The sequence below is a fragment of the Diadema antillarum genome, unplaced genomic scaffold (genome assembly GCF_040938485.1).
Source record: "Diadema antillarum isolate AM-2024a unplaced genomic scaffold, OU_Dant_1.0 scf00000156, whole genome shotgun sequence".
NCBI classification, from domain to species: Eukaryota; Metazoa; Echinodermata; class Echinoidea; order Diadematoida; family Diadematidae; genus Diadema; species Diadema antillarum.
This window is the reverse complement of record NW_027271045.1, coordinates 1,731,076-1,758,399: the sequence shown is the minus strand read 5'-3', so window position 1 is coordinate 1,758,399 and position 27,324 is coordinate 1,731,076. Positions and strand designations below refer to the sequence as shown.

Here is a 27,324-nt window from a genome sequence, read left to right as displayed (position 1 = left end):
CCCATGTTTTTCCCAGTACACTGACCTGACGGAAGTGGGGCCGGGGGAGGGGAAAAATCTCTAAAAATCACTGCACTGGCTTAAACCATTCTGGCTTTCCATAGATTGTAGATTTACATCTCATGGCATTTATGACAGACAGGGCCTGCTTGTGCTTGCGCTCCGTACTAGTACATTGTACTGTATGTATTATCGTAGTGCTAGTGACTCGTACGTCCCCGGCCCATTCAGCATTGAGTGTATGATCGAACACACACTGTGTGTGGCGATATCTGTGACTGTGTTTTATATCGTTTTAGCGTCGTATGTATGCACAGTTTAGACCGTATTTACGCCTGGATGAAGTAAGACGTGAAAATAATGTAAAGGGGTAAAGCCCTTAAGAAGTACATAGGAAATCTGTTTCAGTTATGCGATTGCCTGCTTGCTTGTTGGTAAGTGTTCATATTATTACATTCTACAACGTAGGGCCTAGTCTAGCTAGTCATTCATTGACTGTTCTGTAGCCATTGTCTATTTACGAATCTACATATCCACGTACCAGCCGCGTACCGCGTACCACTAGACTTCTACTTGGTAACAATGTACAACTTGTACATCATCCGACTCCGTATGTGATATCATGACATTATTGATCATTGCGGATGCCTTGAACCTTGAAGATATACTAGTAATCCCGATGGCAGCTAGCAGCTTGTCCATAACGCTAAACTTGGATGGGTGTTCGACAGTAGGTGACAGTAGGGCCTATAGCTTTCTAACCAGTTAGTACACATTTTGCATGTAGCCAATCCGCACGAGCTCCATCAATAATGAACACGGAGGGTCAAGAAGAATTGTTTGGCAACATCACAACGAGCTGGGTAAGTCACTAAAGGTAAACCGTGGCCGTTTTGATGCCCAACGCCCGTCGACGTCGAGGCCCTCGCTCGGTACAAAGAACCATAATTGGCATCATAAAAGCGGCAGTGTGTGCGTAGGGTTTATGTAATGTCGATTGTGTGTGTGTGTGTATATTTATATGTGTGTGTCTGTGCGTGTTTCATGATCAGACTAGATTCTTAACTCTTTATGTGCCACGGTGGAAATCCCCTGTGTGCCACGTTATTCTGAGACACGAAGGTAGTCATGCATTGAGAAAGAATTCTGTTTTTCCAATTTAAATAACTTCTAAAAATTTATGTTAAGCTGGACATAATAGTGAGCAAAGTTAAAGAGGAATGCCGAACTTTGCTTCCATATTGTATGACAATTCTAATTTCAATTTTTTCGTTTGAATTACCAGTTGCTACATATACTGTAACGCTAAAGGCATGATTGATGACTTTTGCACATAAAAATAGTGACAGAAACTTAGAATGTACACGTAAATTTAGTTTGGAACACCGCTTGATAGTCAATCACCATATAGAATGCAGGCCGTTTGTGAGAGGAACAAAAGCACGAGAAACGCTTTGATTGTACCGCGGGATTAGCGATTTTATCGATCGGTTTTATCGGCTTTGTTTGTTGAGCAGAATATGCGAACTTGGCATGCCGTCGACTGAGTCGGATGTGCGAATGTGGCAAATAAAGAGATAACTAAAATTCTAAGGTAAAGAAATCTAAGTACAGTTGAACCTCTCTTATCCGGCCTCCCTTTATCCGGATCTCTCTATTATACGGACGCAATCTCGCCGTGTTTTTTTTTTTTAATGATTACGGGAGGAAAGGGGGATTCCCAACTCCTTGAGAACTCCTACACAAACACATATGAATTACATATTACTTCCAACTTGATTAACATACATTAGGCCCCCAGGGTGGTCCATGAGGGGTTTTTAGCATGTCGCTGCAAACATGCTAAAATTCTTGTGCAACATCCTCAAGAATTCGCAACAAGCTCAAAGTAAAAGTATTCAAAAATGTGCATAACATAAGAAACATCAAACTACGTACCAGGTACTTTAGATATTTGTGTGCAAAACATGAGAGAGAACATTGAATGTAAGCAGCACAAAGAGAGATAAGCAGCGAAATATTGCGTACTACGTACTCATCATGTGTGCTCCGCGCATATTTCAATTTCTGCAATATTCTCAGATTCTTAGCTTGCAACATGCTAAAATTTTCAAGTTGTGGACCACCCTGGGCCCTACATCAAATTTCCTTCCAAATTGCTTACCTTCAGACATTTTAACATCCCCAAACATCCCCAAATCATCGCAAAGAACATCGGGAAGATTATGCGCTCGAGTCCTCTCATATCGCATTGCCACATATGTCCATACACAGCCGTCGATATGACTAGATGGACATGCATTGTATTTGAGTCATTGGCTGAGCAACGAATGATATTCACACACACTACACACACAAAGAGAGAGAGGGAGACCATCTAACAATGGCGACCTACAGCTCGCCTATGCCGAGCCATGATGATCAAATTTTGAAGTGTAGTTTCTGTCGACTCGTACTGTTTATTTTCAAGATCTACTTGATACATTTCTTAATAATTATTTAGATAAAATCATCCCAAGAAATTATAAAAGAAAGTGATTTCATTCTTGCAAACACGAACCTCTATTTTGGGGTCTGTTACTGAGTGTAACAATGAAAAGGTTTGCAGTATACACATTACTACATGTGGTACTACAATGGGCTACATCAGTACATGTGTGTTATGTATATGTACATGTATAAAGCATCGAGTCTCCTGTATCCGGCCAAATCCCTTATCCGGATGAGCCCCGGGTCCCGACTTGTCGGATACGAGAGGTTCAACTGTACCTAACACCATTTGTCTGGTCAGTTGTTGGGGTGCAGTGAGACAGCATTTTCACTGTTGTCTTTATAAAGGTCTAGAAACCTGTCTACGTCATAGTGTACTCTTGAATTGCAATTACAAATGTAACGTTAGATGCCTTGTGGATATATAGCATCTAGGACTAGGAGTCTACTGCACTGGTAACTACAGCCAGCAGGTAAATACGGTCTAAGTACTGTATACACAGCCCTGTCGCTGTACACAAGTGTCGCGATGGGGTACGCTGTGCAAAGCACGGTGTCTGGTCAGGTTACTGCACTGGTATAGATCTAGATCTAGTTCTTAATCTATGATATTCATTCAATAATATGTATGCGATTTTTTTTTTAACTACGTCAAAAACTCGCCGAAATCTGTGACTAAAATCAGGTCTGTAAGCGTCCGTATTGCTCACTCATCTTCTGCGTGTTATTTGAATGGCAGTCACTCTCGTATACTACAACGTAGCGAGTCGGAAATATTAATGAACTAGTCGGAAATATTCATGAGCTACAGTCACTCTCGTATACTACAACGTAGCGAGTTGGAAATATTCATGAGCTAGTCGGAGAGCGGAAGTGACACATGCAAATGTCAAACCATTGCTGGAGCAGCACGTGCGGATACGAGTGCTTTGCGTAACACACAAAACGCACGGGCACACGGGCGTATGTAAAATGCTACCACTTCCGGTTGCGCATGCGTGGTAGTTCATTGATTTTGTGAAGCTCTCGAAGAAAAAGATGCCACCGCACAATCTACTCCCAAAAATTCAACATTAAGGTCTGGATACCAACGAAACACCAAATTCAACTCCACCATCAGCATAATACGATGTAGGTGAGCGGTAGAAATTATCTTTATGTTAAAATCAAACAAAATAAAAGACATTTTATGTGATTTTGCCGTCAATAGCGAAGGTCGTTTACAACGTTTAAACACTAGTATATGTCAGACTGCTGTGTTTCGCACAGCGGTCTGGTCAGGCTAAGGACTGGGACTGGCTATAGCCTGACCAGACGCACACTTTACGGCCTTATAATCATCAGTGTGAAATTTTACCCTCAGCGAGCAGTGCAGTGGCGGATCCAGAGGGGGGCGCAACAGTTGAATTGGCGAATGCCCCCCCTTTATTTTTTCGTTAAAAACAAAAGAAATAAAAAGAAAAAAATGAAATGAAACCCAGAATTGGGCAAAAAGAATTTCCATTCTTGGACAATAAAATTTGGAGTTTATATCCAAAACAATTATTATTATTAAAAACTTAAAAAAAAAAAGTGGCACCAGAAATACTAGTTGCACCCCCTCCCCCACCCCCTTTACAGAATTCCTGGATCCGCCCCTGCAGTGTGTGTGAATTTGAGTACCTATTGGGCACCGCAGGTTCAACAGCATGTGTTCCGGTACTGTACTGTGTGCCTGTGTGAAATTTCGCGTTGTAATGCAGTGTGTGTACCAAAAAGTACTGTATATGCCATATATTTTGCGAGTCTTAATTTTCGTGAATCAGGAATTCCCGACGATTTTGCGAGTGGTTAGATTCACGATCGTGGAGTCCTGGACTGAACGGAGAAATGTACGACGTACACGCGTATGTCACATTCACATCAGAATCAGAGTCAATATTTTCACCTGTCCTTAACTTCGCGAATAGTACCCGACTCGTGAAATTCACGAAAATGAAAACCTTATCGGCACATACAGTATTATGTGTCAACATGTGTGTACATAGTGAAAGCACTTACGGTACGCCACGTGGTTGCTCTAATGCCCTTTCCTGCGCATGATCAAGCAGAGACAAACAGGGTCCTGTGCATATTGACACACAATGGAACGCAACCAGTGGTAAACTTTCTACATTCGTGATTTTAAATGAATGGACGCTGCATTATATCTCAAGCAGGGGGACAGTAATTAACCGATAATTGCCTTGGTGAAATTGTTCTGAGAAGTAATGAAAAAAAAAAGATCTTACAAAGTACCTCAATTCGTCAGTCTCTTAGTGTTTATATCGTCTAAACAGTAATACCGATTTACTCGCCCGATCACTTCGATCAGATGCCGTGCAAAGCACACACTTGTGTACAGTGACAGGACTGTGTATAGTTACCGATTTATGGGCAGCCACTACATGGACACATACACTCACACAAAAGCCTCGCCCGCGTGGGTGATTTGCGCGATTTGTGATGGGGTCTCGATGGATAAAGGAGGCATAAAAATATTCACGTAACTGTTGTGGCTAGCTAGGATGTTCAGAAAAAAGCTATTGTATCACAGGCTTACTGTCAACTTTTTCACACTTTGCGCCATGATCATGGCAATTTTCTGCGATGCAACAATATAAATGTAAAGCTTGATAATCCTGCAGCGAAGTGCAAAGGCACGCAATATCGCAATCACACATTGTTTGATGTGTCAGCTACATTGTACGCAGCTAGAGTAGAAGTGCAGTGAGTGAGACGGGCTTTTAGTGACCTTATCACTTGTCAAATGGCGTTCCGTACAGCAAGAGAAGCTCGCCAGCTGCTCTGTGCCTTGTGATTCATGGGATATCAATATCACCTTGGCATATGGGGAATGAGGTACCAATAATATAGGGCCGTAAAGTGCACAAATGCCTAGATCTAGTTAAAAGCGGTGTCACACTTTTCCGGGCGAGCTACGCCGGTTTGTTGTGAGTACGGATTTTCCAACACGCAGGAGAATTTTCCGCGGGCGGACAAGAATGAGAAGATGAGAAGATTTTTTTTTTGCTTTTTTGATAGAAAACTGTCCAAATATTTCACTCCAAGTGTGCACCAGATTGTTGCATTTTAATTCTGAAAATGCAAAATCTCTGTCACATGGGAGGAGAATACATGTACCCCCTCACCCTCCCCCGTTTGGTCCTTTTCCCATACACTGTCACTTAGTACACATTTAGACTGACAGATTTCCTAATGTTTCATGAAAAGTGTGCACCAGATCTCTCACTTCACAAAAATAGAAAATGCAAAAATTCCTTCGGGTGGGAGAGGATATCTCCTTTCATTCAACCCTTTACCCGCTTGATTTTCCTTCATATATTTGGTAGGACCTACATTAAAAGTCCTGGGGGATTGAAAGCTTCCCAAATTCCATCAAAAATGTGTTTATGACATAATTTCATTTGAAGTCTACATGTATAAGTGCAAAAGCTCCCTTGTATGCAAGGGCATCAATCCAGGAGGACAAGGGGGGCAAACGCCATTTTGTCCCCTGGCCCCCCCCCCCCAATAATATCAGAAATCAGGAAAATTTCTTGTGTTTTTTATAGAAAACTGTACAAATATTTCATTCATTCATGGTGTATTTCACACATTTTGTGCAACCAGAAATTAGCGCGAAAATAAGAGCATGCAAATATTTTTGCTTGTCATATGGTCCTGTGTGGGATGTCTTGATTCCGTGGAATTAAAAACACTCGAAACTCTTTTTACCCGTCCAAGTACGAAAAATTAGTGGCGCAAGAATATCCACTTTTACAGTACCCCCTCCCACACCCTCTCCTGTAAGGTCCCCTTCCATACAATGTACACTTTAATAGTACACTTGGGGGATTGACAAATTTTAGAATATTTCATCTATAAATGTGCATCATATCTGTCACTTCATTTCAAATTATATGTTCAAAAGTTCCCTCATCCTCTTTAAATTTTCCTTTCCCCTGCTGGGTTCCTATCCATAGATTTAGACTTGCACACTTTGGGGATTAACAATTTTACGAATATTGCACACAAGTATGCATCAGATCGTTCTATTTCAACTCTGAAAATGCAAAAGCTCTGCCCCCCCGTCAACTTCCATGTATTACTATAGGCCTACATAGTGATGTTCCACACACAGAACAAGAGCGGAGATACTGCGATTTAGTCATTCAGTTTCTGTGAATATTAATATTTTTTTCTTACTTTTTTGGTAGGAACAAAAAATTCCAAAAAATTCCTCAAAAGTGTCACCAGATATCTTAATATCAGGTCTGAATTATGCAAAATCTCCCTGGTGTGTGTGTGTGTGTGTGGGGGGGAGGATACCCCCTCCTACACTCTCCCCCCTCTTGGTCACTCTGCTCCCTTGCACAGATTGTCAAACTCAAAGTTTGGCCCCCCTGCAATTGTGAAAACGGATCAACGCCAGAGCTGCACAGCAGTAATTAACATACAGAAACCTCTGGGCATTGTATCATACGTTTGGGGGATGCTGGTGCAGTTATAGTTAACAGTACAATGCAGTGTCAATATTTAATGAGTTGCAGTATCAATCTCATGGTCCGTCAGTATCAATGAAACAAACAAAATATGGTGGGACATGAAAAGATATTTTACCTATAATCTATACCCCCACCCACACATAGTGTGTATAGGGGTATATAGGAATCACTTGGATGGTTGGGTGGTGGGTGACAGTGACATATAGGACAAGATATCATTTTCCACAGTAAAAATGGGCAGACTGTCTGACCATAACAAGCAATTTGAGACATCACACTAGCAGTACAGTTAACACTGTTTACTGTTGGGGCTAAATTCCATAGTTGTTCAACTTAATTGACTGAGCTGTACATTGATGTTCAATGCTTTATTTTTTGTTTTATTTTATTCTTCTTCTTTTTTTTTTGGGGGGGGGGGGGGAGATGTATGCAACAAAGGGGTAGAAGAAATATTGTAGGTGGACCTTATCAAGTCTACATGAGTTTGAGTGGATTTGTTTTGGTAGTAAACGTAAACCTGCATGCTGCCAGTGGTGTTGAATCCAGCACAATGTTATCTATTTTTAATACACAAAAGTCACTGTCAATTGTCAAGTGACTCGGTGCTCTCCAAAGAATGGGGTTTCCCAGCAAGGATGCAATGCCTTAAGAATAGAACAATTATATGACAGGATGTAGTTGTCATAAGGATGAAAAAAAAAGCACAAGTGCTTGTAAGGACTGATCCCTTGAACTCATAGTCTGTAGCACACACTGTACTTGTATCAATACTGACAGCCAACTTAAGTCAATGTGTACATGGAGAACTAAAGCTGAGAAGTTTTACACTTTTTACACAGTGCAATTTAAATTTCAAATAAATAATCCATAAGCTGTTTTCAAAATGACTTTCTGGCCCGAATTCACAAAGGTGGTACAAATGAAACCATGGTTTAAACCATGGACAAAAAACCATGGAGCGCCAAGTGTCGCATGGAATATTTCGTTACGAAATCAGTCATTTCGTCGAAATTATTATTTTGTAACAGAATGACAACATTTTGTAACTAAATGAACATTTCGTCCCCGAAATGATAATTTCGTTAACGAAACGGCCATTTTGTAGACAAAATGACCAATTTCGTAACGAAATATTCCATGCAACACTCGGCGCTCCATGGTTTTTATGCCTCCGCCACGAAGTGGTGCCGGAGGCATTATGTTTTCGGGTTGTCCGTCCGTCCGTACGTACGTCCGTCCGCTTTCGTTTACGCGATAACTTGAGTAACATTTACTGGAATTTTACCAAACTTGGTCCAAGTATGAAGTATGATGGGGCAATGATTTGATTAGTTTTTGGGTGAAATTGGCTGAAGGTCAAAGGTCAAAGGTTGCAAAGGTCAAATCATGAAATTGCATCCTTTTGCGCGATAACTCAAGACTGGATGGAGCAAATTTCACCAAACTTTATTAGAGGATGATGTATGATGGGACAATTACTTGATTAGTTTTTCAGTGAAATCGGACAGAGGTCAAAGGTCAAAGATCAAGGTCAAATCCTAAAATTTATCTGTTTATGTGATAACTCAAAATTGGATGAAGCAGTTTTCACCAAATTTGGTCCAAGGATGATGTATGATGGGACAATTAGTTGAGAATAGATTTTAGCGACATTGGCAAGAGGTCAAAGGTCAAAATGTCAAGGTCAAATGCTAAAAATGTTGCTATTTCCCCCATATCTATGCAATGCCCGCATTTATTTTCTTGAAACTTAGTATAGACATGTACTACTGTGTAAAGACTCTCCAGAGAGATTTTCATGTCATAAGGTCAAAGGTCAACAGGTCAAATGTTGCAATATCACTTTTCTCGCAAATCGTTCAGTGTATCTTCATGGAACTTGGTACATATGCATGTACTGACTGGCAGGGATTATCTAGGGAATTTAGGGGTCATGGGTCAATAGTCAGGGGGGTCAAAGGTCAAGGTCAACTCCTAAAAATGTTACTATTTCCCTCATATACTAGTTTATGCAATGATTGCATTAATTTTTTAGTTTTAAAATTCAGGTACATGTATTACTTAATGGAGATTCTCTTGGAAATTTCCGGCCAGAAGGTCAAAGGTCAAAGGTTAAGGGTCAAAGATCAGGTTTAAATGGAAAAAAAAGATATATTTTGTACTGTAATTACACTCTTTCTTCATACCTTGAAAATTATACTCAATGCATAAACTTATAATAAGGTCGGTCAGAAGTCCAGTAAAAATTTTCAATTCCCCAAATGTGTGTACCTGCACTCTTTAATAGACAATTATAGCAAACTCAGATCATGGAAAGTGAACATTCAAGATATTTCTGACAAACCTGTCATTTCGATATTTTGCCAGTTATGTGAAACTGTCATCACACATTGTGAAGACATTACACCTATTGGGAGAATCATGCATTATGGCGGAGGCATCAGTCGCCATAGCGACATTTCTAGTTGTCCATGGTTTAAACCATGGTTTCATTTGTACCACCTTCATGAATTCGGGCCTCTGTGTTTAATGACCATTAAAAGTTTGGGCAATGAATTCCACAACTTTGCACAGTATAAACGAAAATGCAAATTGTTCAAAAGTTGTTTTGCATTTTGATAATTAAGAAGCCCCTATTCTTTTCGTATACTCTATATACCATATATTTAGTGAATCTAAATTTTTGCGAATCGGAACTTCCTGACGATTTCGCGGGTGGTTAAAAGAACTGTACAGTACTGGTTGAGGTGGGGATTCAGGTTTATAGCATTCCTAATAGTCAAGGCGCTAATTCCTGTAAGGGGCTTAATGAAGGAGTTTGTTCAAGTCACCCCGCAGAAAAGGTTTGACCACACAGGGTGGTAGATGGAACCTCTAGGAACACCCTCAGGTAGTATGTGGTTCCAAATTGTGGTATCAATAAAATTTTACAGGCCACTTTTCATTATTATTTGTTGGAACAAACATAAAAGAGTCTGCACACGCCAAGACTACTACACGCACCGCTAGCACTGTCTTGCAGGAAGCTCTATGGGACGTACAGTGCCAGTGGCGCGTGTGGTAGTCTTGATGCAGACTTTTTTCGACCAAAAAAGGGTTTGTGCCTGCAAACTAACAAAGCTGTCACACCTTTCCAGGTAAGCTACGCCAGCTTGTAACGAGTAGGGATTTTCCAGCACACGGGAGAATTTCTGCGGGCGGACAAGGATGTTGGCGACTTCCGTATTTGCATCTTACCTGCTACACGCGTGCTACTTTCCCTGTTAATTGCGTGTATTCTGTGTGACCTGCATGAAAGCTTTGAAACCGACCCGTTTTCAGTTACGAGCGACATAAGGGGACTGCGAAGTATGTACATTGGAGTTGCCTGCGAGGTGCTGCCACTAAGGGCATCCTACTTGTGTTGTGCGTGTACCTCTGCGAGCAAACCCCCGTGACTCACCCGGAACAAGTTTTTGGCATGCTCAAGGCCTTGTCAAACCGTGCCTGGGGAAACCTTGTGGGTTGACTTGCGAAAAAAAAAAAAGAAGCTATCCAGAGCTCCCCGCAGTTGGCCCTCACCTGGCAGTACTTATCTGGTATCTTGCCCGTACTTGCCCGGAGGTGTGCACGCTAGTCCGATATATTTACCCGCAGCCAAGTTTTGAGCATGACCAAAACTTTTTCCGACTGAGTCGTGGGGATTGCCTGCAGAGGTCCACTCAGAACACCAGTAGGAGGCCCGTAGCTGCCGCAAGTCACAAACGGTTGACCCGCTTGAATAACGTAAGCTGCCCGTGGATCTATGCAAATCAAATTCCTTTTGAAGGATTCCTTCACCAGGTTGTCAGCCTTCATTCGCCACCCATGCGCCCTGACACGCAGGTCCAGCATGTACAGTAGGACGCACGTGAAACTCACCCAAAGCCTTGTCCGCCCGCAAAAATTGTCCTGCGTGCAGGAAAATCCCCACATGTAACAAGCCTGTGTAGTTGCCCTGAAAGGTGTGACAGGGCCTAAACTTGACTGCGGGTAAAAAGGACTTGCGTGCGCAACTCTGGGTAACTACTTGCGAGATACATTGTACTAGGTACTGTCATGTGCGGGTTATCTGCGGGGACCTCCATGCACATAGCAAAAATTGTTATTCGCAAGTTGCACGCAAGGCTTGCCCGGAAATGTGTGATAGTACGGCCTTCCCTTTTCATGCCAAGTGGTAGGTGACACTGGTCACTATCATTTTAAAGTAGAATGTGAAGAAGCAAATGTGGGAAGATTGAACAGAAAGTATCTTTCAAAAATAGAGAAATTTGGCATCAATTTTCCAATGTGTCATATTTTAAGACAAAAATAACATCCACACAGAAAATCAAGATAGCAGCCATTTATCAAGGTTGTCGTTAAAGGACAAGTTCACCTTCATATACATGTGGTTTGAGTGAAGGCAACAATATAGTAGAACACATCAGTGAAAGTTTGGGGAAAATCCGACAATCCGTTCAAAAAGCTATGAATTTCTAAAGTATCTGTGCAATCACTGCTGGAGGAGAAGACTACTACAGTGTATGATGTCACATACGTACAACAATATATTGAATACGTACAACAACTATTGAATTGAATTGAATTGAATATAAGGCCAAGTAAAAAAAAGAAAGTAGTTTCTCGTCCGGGTTTTTTGAGCAAGGCGATGAGGGAGGTCCTTACTATTTGATATCTTACTATTTTTTTCGAGGATTGTCAAAATGAAACTAACATGTGTTTCTCGTCCTAATTCTGAGAAAGGTAACGAGAGAGGGCTTTACTATTTTCTATATCCAATTTATGAAATGAAATATCACTCTGGTAGCTGTGTTATGAGAGACCAGGTCCCAAGTGTATGTCTTGCCAGCACTCTGTGCATTTTCAAACAAATAGATATAAATATGTACCATACTTGAAATGAAACTTCATGCATGCAGAAATACATTTGCTTTTCCTTTCCACTACAGATGTCAAGGGAAAATGACTATCTTAATATTGGTATTTAGTGTTGCAATGACATTTCTGATACCAGTGTACTTGCAATTCTGATGCATTGTGCTATTAATTGAAACAGGTATAAAACACTCTATCAACAAATGTACGACTGAAATAAATTCCATGATATTCAAAACACTGCTTTATTTATCATTGGTGTTTGTGACTTTTTGTGTCCACACAGCTGCGCTGTAGGTCTATCTGCATCTCTTCACAGCACAATTGTAGCACATTCAACTGGAAACTGGCTGGTACAATTGCAGATGAATGTCAAAATGATACTGATATGGCATTATAGCATTAAACATTTAAAGATGTTTCTTCATGTTCTAAAAGACATTTGATAATCACTCATCATTTGAATGATGAATGATTCAATCACACTACAGGTGGTATGACTCACGGCCGTGTCCATGAATTTACATCATAAAGAAAAGTATCCCGCAGAAATACGAGACAAACCAGAATCCGTGGAAAAGTTATTTATTTTGTGTAGATACACCCATTTAATAATTCTACATTTGCTGGAAAAGTGCATTCATTTTCTCTTCAAAATAGATGCAACGTTACAGAGCAGAGTGTTTGGGCATCTACACATTCAAATGTGTTCATGCATGCGTGCAGACAGCTGACAGACCAGGGGGACCAGGCCCGCGCGCCCATCCAACTACCGTTCGACTGCTTTGTGGGTCATTCCTTCTTGCCGAGCTCGCAGTGTGAAATGCATGCGTTATATTACATACGCACTACAGAAGCTACAGCTGTACTAAGTAGAGGACGCAAGGCGTATTTAGAAATGAGAAATCACGATTGGTAGGTGAATTTTTATTGTCGTTATTTTTTTTCGGCGGCCGAAAAAATAGTAAATATCAAAAAAGTCGATGCGGCAACTGAAATTTGATGTGGGCGGGGAGCGGGCTGGGACGAGAATTATGAATTTCTTGGTATTTTCAGCGCCATTTTGAAAATAGTAAATAGTAAAAAACTTGATGCGGCGGCCAAAATTGATGCGCGCGAGGACGAGAAACTGGTTTCTTTTTTTTACTTGGCCTAAGGAAAACAAAAAGAGAATTTCACAAAACTTGACTTTTTGAATAAAGTGCACATTTCTTGGCATGTTACTGACTTATGTTAGGGGTAATATTATTTCCCCTGACTTCTGAAAGAGAGAAGTCGAGTGTCCTTTTATTATGTGAGAGAAAAGTGAGAATATCTTGAATTTTCTTTATACTTTCTGTATATAGTTGTATACATATGACATCGCAAGCTATAGTAGTCTTCTCATCCAGCCGTGACTGAGCAGAAACTTCAAAAATTCATAACTTTTGAACAGATTGTCCGATTTTCCTCAAACTCTCATTGATGTGTTCTACTAGTGATATTGCTGCATTCACTCAACCCACATGTCTATGAAGGTGAACTTGTCCTTTAATGTGTTACGTAAAAGTTAATTCTCAACCTATAATTTGACAAAATTGCCATTTAAAAGAAGATAATTTTCCTGTCTTTTCCTTTGTGTTCATACGCATTCGAACAATATTATATTAATGAAAAACATGTTGAGGGTCCCCTTCCTTTTTTGCCTTGAATGTCACTCTATTGGTGTACAAGCATAAATGATGATTTTACTTTTACAATAATTTCGGGGTCAGACAACTTTCTATTGATTTTTACCGTAGTCTTTTATAATTTTGCCCAAACAAAGTACGATAAAGTGAAAAAAAAGATGCACATTGTATCTGGAATCTAGACATGTTTGTTTCTTTTGCCTTTCGTGCACATCACACATTGTAGATCGGGTCTTAAACTTCCTACCTCAACACTATAAAATTAGCTTGGATAAAAGGGAAAGGACGCCCAAGATTTTCCCTCATTCTCTCCTTAGCATTAATTAATTACTGCACATTTTGATACAAATTTACATGTCATGATTTTTCATTTTAATCTATTTTTTACAATAGCTATCTGCTAACGAACACAAAAGTACGCTTAAAGGTGGATAATAGAGTGTACATACCTGCATTCTTGAATAAACTTCCTTTAAGAACATGAACAATCAATTACTTTCCTCTGCTCTTTTCCAAGGTTGTTTCTAATAACCATTGCTCTGTAAATACGTAAAAAAGCTAACATTAGAATATCATTGGTTTTGCTCTCTGTATTCACATATATTTTTAAGGGAAATTTGTGTCCATACATTGCTAAAAACTTCATTTGCCTGTACTTTGAAGTCAAATATGTGTTGAAAGTTTTATGGAGTTTTGATGAATTCTTCATGAAATAAATGCAAAAACTATGATTATTTTGTCATTTTCAGCGCTCCCTTAAAATGATAGCGACAAGCGTCACCGACCCCTTGGCATGAAAAGTTAGTGTGCAGGCAAAAACCCTTGTTTGTCGAAGAAAAAGTCTGCATACGTTAAGACTACTACACCCACTACTGGCATTGGCACCTGTAGCAGTGCCAGTGGTGCGTGTCGTCTTGGCGCACGCAGACTCTTTTTTCAAACAATAAGGTCTTGTCGCAACTAAAGTGGCCTGTAAAATTTTATTGATACAGTTGAACCTCTCGTATCCGGACAAGTCGGGACCGGGCTCATCCGGAGAAGGGATTTGGCCGGATACGGGAGACTCAAGGCTTTATACATTTACATACTGTAAAACGAGGAATTTTCGCGTGCATTTTAATTTCGCGAATTTCGCGAGCGCCAAGATTCGCGAAATGAAAATGCACGCGAAAGTTCTTGTCTACACTGTATATGCATTGGATGCCAGTGGCAGTTCGCGAAAATTTCATGCCGCAAAAAAGGCCGTCGGCTCCAATTCGCGAAAAATTCATGCCGCGAATATATCATGTTTTACAGTATACATACACGTGTACTGTTGTAGCCCATTGTAGTACCACATGTAGTAATGTGTATACTGCAACCTTTTAATTGTTACACTCAGCAACAAACCCAAAAATAGAGGTTCGTGTTTGCAAGAATGAAATCATTTTCTTTTATAAATTCTTGGGATGATTTACCTAAATAATTATTAAGAAATGTATCAAGTATACGTAATTCATGTGTGTTTGTGTAGGAGTTCTCAAGGAGTTGGGAAATCCCCCTTTCCTCCCGTAATTATTAACAAAAGATAAAAAATCACGGCGAGATTGCGTCTGTATAATAGAGAGATCCGGATAAAGGGAGGCCGGATAAGAGAGGTTCAACTGTACCACAATTTGGAACCACATACTACCTAGGGGTGTTAAAGGGGGTCCAACCAGGGAGGTGGGAAGAGATCCCACCTCCCTGGTCCAACCAACCATCCCATGCAGTCAAACCACTTTTGCGGGGTGGGTTGAACGAAGTCATCTTTTCTGGGTCCCTGAGCCTTGACTATAAGTGAGATAATGAGAAACCTCTTATGAAATATGAAAGAGCATGTAATATTAAGGATTCAATGTTTACACATGTATTTGATGAATATTGGTTTTCAAATGGCTGAGATATCCAAAAAAAGTGATAATGATAAAATGCGACAAGCCACGCCTTTTATTAGCATCTCTTTGTTTCACCTTGTTTTGGATATCTCGGCCATTTCAAAACCGATTTTCATCAAATTAACCTTTGATACCCCTGAGACTTGCATGCTCTTTGACATCTCATAGAATGGTTTCCGAACATCTCGCAAAACATTAGAAGCTAAATCCTCACCTTAGCCAGAACTGTACAGTCCCTTTAAATTCGCTATTGTGGAATCCTGTACCAAATGGAGAAATGTATATTTACGCGTATGTCACATTCATAGCTTGATCAGATTCAATATTTTTGCATGTCTTTAATTTTGTGAATAGCACCCGACTCGCGAAATTCACAAAAATAAAAACCTCGCAAAATATTTGGCATAAACAGTATATTACATTATATGGCGTAAACAGGAAATTAAAGCAGTTTCTAATGAGGAAGATTACAACCTGCATGGAAGTAAGGCTCAGCGTTCCAACAGCAAAAATTAAAGATTTGTATGAATTACGCATTCAGTGTTTTACAGTCTGGCCACAAGTGACATTTTTGCTCGCATGCTGAAATTATGCCGGTTTTGAAGCATTTCAATCATGAAAATCGTCTTGATGAATTTTGGTAGATGTTTTAAGGTAACCTTCAATAAGTAAGTTGTCATCAACATAGAATTCTACAATGTACATTACCTCTTTTAATGCTGTTTCACAGTAGTAGCTTACCCTCTGGCAAATCGCTGTTGCTAGTGTTTCAATGTATCCAAAATTAGCTGAGCCTCCTTGGGTTTGGCCCAATGTATTTAATATTGAAGGTGACTCACAGCATGGCAACCTTGACGTTCTGAGCGAAAAATATCCCACACAAGTTGGAAATTCACTAGAACAATCTCCCCAAAAAGCATGTAATTTTGGTTCAAGGTACAATGTATTAATGAATAGGGGGCTAGCACATCTAAGCAATCTACAAGAAGACTGGACCATGAGTGGGTCTCAATTGTGTGTATCGTGTGGTGTATGGTGTCTGAAACAGAATTGAAGTTTAATTTTTGATATTTACATCTAGATACTGTTCTGAGAATGAGTTCCATAGATGCCCTGTATTATTTTAAATAAGATTTGTATCTTCTGACATTTCACATGATACAATATGTATATCAGAACTATCAAAGGGCTATTTTTTTTGAGATACTGTAGCACCAGCTTTCATGCAAACAGTAATTATGTACGGTGTAGGCCTACTTTCATACATGTGTATCTTAGTAGATGTCTGAAATTCACCTTACCGAAATGCATCAAAATCACAGAAAATACTTTGTAGCTTGTATTTGATCACTCATGGAATACAATTTTACACCAAATTGGTTATCGGGAAGCACTGCTGATATGGATGTTGACTTGCTGTTGCGAGCTTCCCAGTGTTTGCTGTGCTTGTCCTGTGCAGTTGTGCTTGTATGCAGTTGTGGTGCTGAGCATATGCACTGCCTATACAATTTGAAACTGAAGTTAGCTATTTTATTACATGCATGACATGATGTACAAGATTTTGCATGTTGTCGCTCAAAACTACTCCATTTTCGTGACCTTTGTGGCGTCTCCTGTCCTTACTATACAATCTGAAGTTAAGGAAGTCATCTAAATTTTATGTGACTGTTGTGTATCAACATAAGATAACTTCACTTTCACTTTATAGACAACTTGAAAGTTGACGTTGATATTGAATGCTCTCCAGTATTGACTGATTTGGGTTAAATTCGGTACATGAATGACAATAAATACTGTAAAAGTATTTTCTGTGATTTTGGTGCAGTTTTGTCAAGTTGAATCTGAGATGACTGCAGAAACAAAAGGGCATTCATGCTGTAATGCCCTTGCAGACAATAATAGGCTCGTACAATTTCATTGAAATATTATGTGGCACCAACATTCGAGCACAACTTTTAATCAGTTGCAAAGTTCTTTATGGAATACAAATGTGCAATTGATTGCAAGTTGTGATCGATCGCAAATGGATGGATTTAAGTTTTGACTTATGCTAAATTTTTCAGAAACAGGCCCCTGATCAGGGTAACAATTTTGTTTTTTAAAAGAAAAATAATGCAAATGAATTGGGATGAAAATGATTCTTGATTATCTGTCATATACATGTACACTGTAAGCTAATGTTCAACACATTTGCTTTGTGGAGATGTATAGCCACATGGCTGAAAACTTGGTCTCTGGTGCCAGAGACGAAAGTTTGGACATTGTGCAGGTTCGAAACCCACAGGATCCAGGCCAAAAATGCTTTTTCTTTTCCTTTTTATTTACATGCAAAGTCTATGCTGATGCAGTGGTCGCCCAAGTAAAGTACACGAACGCTCTTAGACATGGCTACATAAATCTGAGCCTGGGAGCAAAACTAAGATCTGTTTTAAAGAAGGGATGAAATTTGTGGTATTTCAATCTGTCTTCCTCATTATGAGTCCAATAACTAAGCAGTCATGGCTACATCTTTTGATATTTGACTGTAATCACGCGCATTCACTTTTTTCGTCTTGCAATTCCTGCGGACTTCGCAGTGTGTGCGATCCTAGCACCTAGTGCTGTGGATCAATAATTTCGATCGGTATCGCTTTGTTAATCTGATCGTCAGTGTCGGAGCTCAGTTTAACGCAGTCATTTGGAAGCTAGCAATAGCAATCATAGCATGAAGATGATTACCTTAAAGTTATTTTATAGTGAAAAAATCTACTTCACAAGAATGGCATTCAGATTATACTGAAGTTTTCTGCAGTGTCTTTTAAAAAAACAAGTTCAATATCTAAAAAATATACCTTTTTCAGGATTAGACCAAAGCTTTTATCACATCAGTTTGATGTGACCCTTCCTGAAAACTTTCGAGGGTAAAATAAGTTGTTTCTTAATTTTCATTTTGTCACCCTCGGGTAATTTTTTAATTTTTTTAATTGCCCTTTCTGAGAATGAAGCCGATTTCTGTGAGAGAATCATTACACAGTACAGATGTGTGTATCGTACATTGTTTTCACTTAGTTTTCATTGCACGTGAATATTCTCTTGTAATTACCTGGCTGATAATTTGCTTTCTATTGGCACAGATCCCTCCAGGAGAAGCAGGCAGGGGAATGACATACATGGATCGCACATTAAGATGTTGGGAGGCAACATCTGGTACAAACTTTTGCCAGGCAACACAGATGTATGAGCAGTATCACCCAAGATCTGTGGAATCAGCGACTTAGGTTTGCCAGAGCACGCTGTGGAAGAAAAGGAGAAAAACAGGGGAATGGTGGGATCAGCTGATGGAAATGTGACATTGCAGTGCCACTGGATGCTGTTTTATATGTCTGCAGTGAATCACAAATCAGGATTGGTGATAACAGTTTTGCATTGTGCTTTTATAGTGAGAGTACTTTATTGCATCACACCATGCACCAACTTTGGATATAATACACCCCTCTTAGACAACAAGAAACAATCTCTTCAGCATGTTGAAAATGGATGCAAATATGTAAATGGATGGTTATCATAGAGCCTGAGAAATCTGTGATAAAAAGTCTGGGAAGTAAAAACCTAGCAGTAAACACTATTTGGTTTGTACAGTCATTCAGCGGTAACTCCAGAAAAGTTTGAAGGTTACAAGGAAACAGACTCAAAAGTATCGTAGCAAGGCAACAGCTGATTACATTTGTTCTGACATGTCTGTGTGAGCAGCCTACACTCTGTCTCAATTAGATTAACTTAGCGTACAAGACTTATCCATAGTGTTCAGCTCTTCTCTATCATTGGTTTGTATTAGCCGTTGCCAACTAATCTGAAAAGTGAGCCTCAAAGATACGCTCAGCAAGCAAGCAAGCATAACAGAGCAAAAAGAAACCAAAAAGAAAAAAAAACAAACCTGCAAGAGGTTTTTTGAATTTGGTTTGTCTTTGATGTAGATGAAAGCATTCCAGACAGAAGTGATTGTGTTATTAACACATGGATGAAAAGCAATGGAAGAACCTGTCAAAAGAAAAGACAACTCTGAGTTTCCTGAGTGCATTTCAAGTAACAACGGCTAACTGTGAAGATGATTTCACATGGCATCACAATTGTTTTCATTCATATGCTCGATTTGATCACACTTACGTATAGTAATGTGCAGTGAAAGAAGGATGCTCCTGCTTTGATGGAGTTGTGCAGGATCAACCATATGATACACTCAGCCTATCACTAGGACTGGGCAGTGACCTGGCTCAGGAAAGACTTGTGTATTAGTCATTGTATTGCTGACAGACAGAGGGTGCCCCAAAGGTTTGAATTCAGCTGGCAGTACAAGACACTGCATGTTTTCAGGATGGGCAACAGTTCATCCAAATTCCGCAAGGCACTGCAGTCTGGTGATGAGAAGACAGCAGATGAGATATACCAGCACAGTGTTGAATTCCAGAAAGCCTTTGACCCCAATGTGTCCTACGGTGAGCACTATGACCACAACACTGCCTTGCACTACGCTTGCAGACATGGCATGCACAGATTGGTCAGGTGAGTATCCATGCGCCAATCTTTTTTGTGCCCCATATCTCATACGTTTTCTGAGGATTCTAGCCTTCATTAGAAGTAATGAAACTATTGCCGAGATACCTGGTACAGATGTATCTTCCAAGGTGTGCATGCATTCATGTACATATTGTGTGCATATATTTTCACTTGCTTCATTCTCTTGAAAATGTTTTGTCTGTGAAAGAGTGAACTTGAGGTCATTGCTTTATTCTCAAGGAAACTAAAAAGACAGCAACAAAAGAAAAAAAAATATCCTCGTAAACATTGCTGTAAAATTTAAAGTTTTAAGACAATGAGTATTAAACTGCAACCAGATATACAAGTAGCTGTCAGTTGTGCCTATGCCATGTTTATGTCACTTCCTAACAACTCGTGTGTGTGTCTGTGTTTTTGACGCATTTCTCTGCATGTCATCTGGATTATTTCTTCAAAGTAATTGCATAGCCTACACATACGTTGTAGTTCCCTCCTATTATAGTGAATAAGAAGAATATACTGTAAAACTAGAAAATATGATACAGCATAAAACTTCTTCAAATTCATGAAATTCTTCCGTTGAGATGTTTTTCTTGCAACTGATTGACAAATTGCCCTGCATCGACTTAAATAAGCACTGAATTGATCAGTGTTTTAGTAGTAGCCATGATAAAAAATCATGGGCGTACATACTTGAGCAGAATTGGAACCTACAACGACCTCCTGATCACCGGACAGGTGTCATCTCCACTAGACCAACGAGCTTTCGCCCGACAGCAAGTGTTCTAATCCTTATAGCATGCAGCGGGTACTGCTTTGTTATTCAAATTCTTGAAATTCTTCCGTCGATAGACGGAAGAATACTAAAACACTGATCAAGTCAGTGCTTATTTACGTCGATGTAGGCCAATTTGTCAATCAGTTGCAATGAAAACATCTCGACGGAAGAATTTCATGAATTTGAATAACAAAGCAGTACCCGCTGCATGCTATAAGGATTGGAACCAACACTTGCTGTCGGGCGAAAGCTCGGTGGTCTAGTGGAGATGACGCCTGTCCGGTGATCAGGAGGTCGTAGGTTCGAATCCTGCTCGAGTATGTATGCCCATGATCTTTTATCATGGCTACTACTAAAACACTGATCAATTCAGTGCTTATTTATGTTGATGTAGGGCAATTTGTCAATCAGTTTCAAGCATAAAACTTTCTTGAATTGGCACTGGCATTCAGTACATTCCCTAGACAGCAACTTTCGTTAATATGGGCCTGCACGTCCGCTCGAGGACAGCCGCAGAGAAATGCATGCACTGTGTGTGCGTGTACATAGTCATTCCCATGCCACTGCATGTTATACCAAGGAGGTTCAAGAGATGGAGTAACAACAGTGTCATTCCCTTTGATCCCATGTTCTAAGCCGCCGCTCAAAAATATTTGAAGCATGTGCCAAACAGGATCTGCTGCGCAGATACGAAGACAATTGACTCGTGTCTCATTACATAATCACCAGCCACTTTCAAAGGAAGATATGTCTTTGTGATGGTAATTACTTTTCGCTATCCCTTCTTACAAAAGGTAGGTGGTACAGACACAAAGATGCGCGAATAAAAATTGAGCAAAAAAAGCTGAAATAAAGATGAAAGTTACTCGACTGGGCATACCCGGGCACTAATCTGATATATCTATCAATAAAGAATTATACTTGAAGATTACATGTATTCCATATTATTTTCATTTTTGGAAATTAAGAGGAAAAGTGATAAAAACAGCTTTCCAGGATGGTACAGTTTTGAACATTTTCACATGATACAGCTCTGATTTACCCTTTTGCACAAATTTCTGGACGGGTTTGACTTTTGTTTTACATGCTTTATCATCACGTATCTGCGGTGGGGACAAATAACGGGTGGCGATATTATTGATTGTGACGTAATCGAACGTGACAGCATAAACACTCCCTCGTTTATGATCCCTGCATTTTTAATTACCCCTACATTGAATAAGCACTAAATAAAAGAAAAACAAAAAAGGGTGGAAAGTATAGGTATCTTCATTCATGCATATTCATATCTTTAAAACACTCCAGTCGTAGTTGCAAAATCTCACTAAAAATTCCATACAAGTACAAAATGTAGATATTTTTATAACCCTTATTTCATGTATCAAATATCAAATTATGTAAATTATTTTTACGTCATCGCAGTAGTATTTAAAAATACAATTTTGGGGGGATTTTTTTATATTCATTCCTCTTAAATTTGAATGAAAGAGGTCATGCCTGCCTGTTTCGTGCAATCGGTTTTCATCTCAGAATTTTTTGCTCATCTACCCATTCTCCTAAAAAGGGGTACAATAGCGTCTCAAGAGCCTGGTAGGCTACTAAAATCAGAGCTGTTGTCTTGCTAGCATTAATTTTGGGGGATATTGAGGTGACATGACAATGATCTCCGGTGAAGTTAGTTTTTATGTAGTAACGATTAAATAGATTGCACTTGGTATTGCATTTTGTTCCCTTTAGCGGAAAAACAGAAGATACTTTCCTGACGTAAGAGCCGCAGAATTTCATTTTTATCGGAGTGGCGCTCGCGCTTCCGCCTTGTGCGTAGGCGCAGAGATTCAGTCCCACATCGTTCATTGTTCGACGCATGAACGTGCATTTTGGCGCATGCCTATGGCAGCTGCGTTATGTCGTGCTGTTCTGCTGGTTAGGCTGGTTTGTGTGCAAAATGCATGCTTTACTGCATGGTTTCTTGGTTAATAAGTTTTTGTTGAAACATGAAAGTTCAGTGTGAAGTCGGATACTGCTTTGGCTTGCTTACGAGAGGATCAGAATCTAAGCTGCCAAGGTGTCATTTTATGTACAATTTTGTGGGATAGCTGTGTACTGTAGTGTATGTAGCCTGGATAACTAGTACTACTACTAGCTTCTAAATAGTACTAGTAATCTTTTGGGCAAATCCGTATGGGAGGGGCAAAAACAGCGAAATTCAAAGTAAAGTAAATGCTCAGAAATTTAAGTTTCCCGTACAGACCGATTGTTGTATTTACGGAAACAAAAAAACCTTTTCCAATAACTTTCCTCGTTTTTGTTCTACATACTTTCAAAGTTGGAAGACTTTTTATTTTATTTATCTAAAATTTTACAATATCAAATGAAAATTTAAAATGAAACAACTTAAATATCTCTCCACTTTATCCATACTTCCACATTTTTCTTCTTTTGCTTCAACAATCACATTTTTTGAAGCATTCAGTCACTCTCATTATGATATCTGTTTGAGAAAGTTTCCAAATCTACTGACAAATTGACGTACAGAGTAATTCCGTTACTATAAAACTGAAAAAAAAGTTTTCTCCTGAACAAAGTAATCACTGATTGTTTCTCCCCTTACAAATTTTTTCTCTACATGTGACTCCCTAAAAACTCACAAACCATTTTGTGAAATAGTGTATCTCCTTTAGTTCTGCTGTGATTGTGGTAACGGAATTACACGGTAAAGGAATTACACGCACATCTAATATGGAAAAGAATGACATAACCTACTTTCATGCCAATATGTATGTGAAGTGTTCATGAAATAGCTTCAGGGCATTATCCTCAAGCTTAATGTTGTTAGTGATTGGCAGTAAAGGAGTGAAAGTTGAAATATTATGATACACTGACATGACTCAGCATAGCTGGATGCCTCTGACAGTGAGTCCTGACATCAGGGTACATGTTTTACAAGACTACAGTACTTGTGCTTGAAGTCTCCTCCTTACTTTCATCTTTTTTCATGTACAAGAACTACATGGAGACTGTGCTAACTGATGATTTAGGTTTGCTAAAGATACTCATTCTCAAATGTTAAAACTCATACTGAATTCTGAGATATCAATGTATATTTTCTTGCTAAAAGAGTCTCATGGTTTAATATTAAATCTGAGTATAGTAGTGGGGGGCGCAGGGATTTTTGGTTCAAAATTTTCCAAAAGCACCAAAATTTGGCACACATGTAGCCCAGACCATACTATTTTGATTTTTGATGGGCGCCAAGAAGGGCGCCTTCTGGGGCGGCCATATTGGCAAAATCCAATATGGCCACCATATAGGTTTAAAGGTCACTTGCATTTGAAAACATAAAAGGGTTACAATCATTTAAAAAGTCAGGTTAAGAGGTTTTCTGGGTCAAGGAATTCGATTCTGAAGTTGTTTTTATGGTCTGAAGTCAATTTTTCCTTATAAGGTCACCTTAAGGTCATTTAGGGGTCAAGCCATTGTATTCATAACAGTTTATAGAAAAAATGGCTTGCCCATGGTCAATATTCCAGGAATCCCAGCCTTAGTAATAGAATTGCAGTTGTCGACAGCGGAAAAAAGGCGTATTTCTTGTGAAGGGCGCCCTCCGGGCGGCATATTTTCAAAATCCAATATGGCTGCCACCTACAAAAAAGGCCAGTCCATAACAAAAAACCTTTAAAGTGTTACAATAATTTGAAAAGTCAGCTTTAGAGGTTTTATGGGTCGAGGAATTTGATTCTAAAGTTGTTTTTTATGCCTCCGCCACGAAGTGGTGCCGGAGGCATTATGTTTTTGGGTTGTCCGTCCGTCCGTCCGTCCGTCCGTCCTTCCGTCCGTCCGTCCTTAGGTCCGTCCGTCCTTCCGTCCGTCCGTCCGTCCATCTTTCCGTCCGTCCGTAATGAATTTTGTGGACAAGGTAACTATCAAAAGCTGTTGCGGTATCCTAATGAAACTTGGCATGTATGTGTATTAGGGGGTGCACGTGCTCAAGGTCAAAGGTCAAAAGGTCAAGGTCAAATACATAAAATTTCACTATTTCCACCATATCTATGCGATGCCTGAAGATATTTTCTTGAAACTTAGTGCATACATGTATTACCCAATTTAGATTCTCTGGTGAAAGTTTGGGTCATGAGGTCAAAGGTCAAAGGTCAAAAGGTCAAGTAAAAGTATTAAAACTTCTTTTTTTTTCTCTGTAAATTAGAAAAATTGTTCAAGGTATCTTCATGGAACGTTACATGTACACTGACTGGCAGTGATTATCTAGAGAATGTAGGGTTCATGGGGTCAAAGGTCAGGGGTCAAAGGTCAAGTGCAACACTTCAAAATTTTACTATTTCCCTCATGTTCATGCAATGCCAGCAGGATTATTATTTTTTTTTATACTTGGTGTATGCATGTGTAACCTAATAGAAATTCTCTGGTGGGTTTTTTTTTTCTTTTTTTTTTGCCTCAAAGGTCAAAAGGTCAAAGATCAAGTGAAAGTGCTGAACTATCATTTGTAACTTTTTCCTCCATATCTCGGAAGTGGCTCAATTTATCTTGAAACTTACTGCATATTTATGCATGTTCTACCTGAAAGTGATTATCTTATGAATTTTAGGGTCAAAGGCCAGATGAACATGGTAACAATTTACTATTCAGTACAGAAATTTTTCTCCATTTCTTCTTTTTCTCCATACTGGTACCATGAAAATTACTCAATGCATAAATGTATGAATGGGTCAAAGTCAAGTTAAAGTCCTTAAATCCCCAAATACATGCTCTCCTATTCATCCAATTAAACCAAGGTCAAGGAAGGTGAACATTCAACACATTTGTGACAAACTTGTCATTTCAATATTTTGCCAGTTTTGTGAAAATGTAATCACACATTGTCCACATGTACTATCTAGACCTATTAGGAGAATCATGCATTATGGCGGAGGCATACCAGTCGCCATAGCGACATTTCTAGTTATGGTCTGATGTCAACTTTTGCTTATATAACGTCTCCCTAAAGGTCATTTGGGGTCAAACCATTATATTCACAACTAGAGAGGGGCCGTCAAAGGCGGCAGACCCACGCCTTGTACAAAGTCGGGGTAAACATAATGTGCATTCGGTCATCTACCAGAATTCGGTCACTTAATTGCCAGTGTGCTTTATCACCAGCCAGTGAGTTCTTGTACCAAAGATCGTACACTTCAGTGTACGATCTTTGGTTCTACAGTCACATCACACACAAATCACATCATTTCACATACGGTAACACTCATTCACAACAGGAAAGTCCTTTAGTCTCCTCCAAAAATCCATCGAAAATCCCAAATTCCACCGTCAAAAGTGCAGAATCGGAACTTTTCCAAGCGCGCGCGAATTAAGTCCAGTTTTAAGAGTATTGTCTACGTGACGGGTCGCCGAAAAAGCGCTAAAAATCGAGAAATACGCCGTTTTCTTGCGGGATATTTTGATTATAGCAAGCTGAGAGTGTGATGATATCAAAGGTCGTATGAAGGTACGATCTTTGATGGTATCCACAAAAGCGCAAAAGAAAAACAAAATTTACGTACCCCCTAGGCAATTACCCCTATTGTTAGTGTCTACGGGAATTATTCAATGCAAGGGTTGAATGCAAATGTCTACTGCACCAGTATTCGGTCACCAACGAGCGCCGCAACGTCCCCGATGCAATTTTGCACCAACAGTGTAGAGCGCGATGCATTTTCAGCAGCCTTGCACACGCATTGACATTGAGCGCGTATATCGTGCAGTGTGAGTGCGACCGAGCAAATGCTCCACCAACGAAAGAAACAATGTTAATTTGAAAAATCATCAAAATACGGGCCAGTTTGTGATGACGGAGAACGAACTTTCATAAATCTAGAAGGACATAGTCCCTCAAATAGGCCTAAACGTAAATTTCGGAATTCTTACGAACATTTGAGCAGCGAAGTCGGATCGTTTTGGAGTTCATGTTTTCGTATGGTAGCGGAAAATCGCAAAGTGAGAAACGGGAAATTTTCAGAGTGGTCAGTATACCATGGGGTCAAAACTTCAAGGTCACACAGAATTTGCAAGGGTCAACCGATTATCACCAAAATCTAATCGATTCTTTTCTGCCATTATCCGAACATCCCCTGAACATTTCGTGCAAATCCGTTTACTCGTTCTCTTGTTATCTTGTACACAAACAAACAAACAAACAAACAAAAACAAACAAACATACGGAACCCTTTACATAACCCCCTGCCGATTTTCATCGGCGTGGGTAATAAGTAATTTAGAAAATGGCTTGCCTATAGTCAATATAGGAGGAATGCCAGCCCTGCTAATAGAATTGCAGTTGTCGAAGGCTGTGTGAGAAGGAGAGGTGGGCTTTCTCACGGGTAAAATCAATATATCTGCTTTCGTGTTAACATTTCAAACACTAGGTATACACTCATGTATTATAATAAGAACCCCTTTCTGAGAGTAATTAAGTTTAAGGGATCTTACTCAGATCCTTTAGGTTTAAGGGATCTTACTCAGATCCT

General features: G+C 39.6%; 1 protein-coding gene across 1 annotated transcript in view; it reads left to right on the top strand.

Annotated features, from left to right (window-relative positions):
- The first annotated feature begins 19,133 nt into the window (after window positions 1-19,133).
- LOC139722048 (ankyrin repeat and IBR domain-containing protein 1-like) overlaps window positions 19,134-27,324 on the top strand; it is a 137,129-nt gene continuing 128,938 nt past the window's right edge. Inside the window, exon 1 of the mRNA XM_071633367.1 lies at window positions 19,134-20,037. Coding sequence (XP_071489468.1) covers window positions 19,850-20,037 — 188 coding nt within the window. The 5' untranslated portion in view covers window positions 19,134-19,849. The remainder of the gene's footprint in view (window positions 20,038-27,324) is intronic.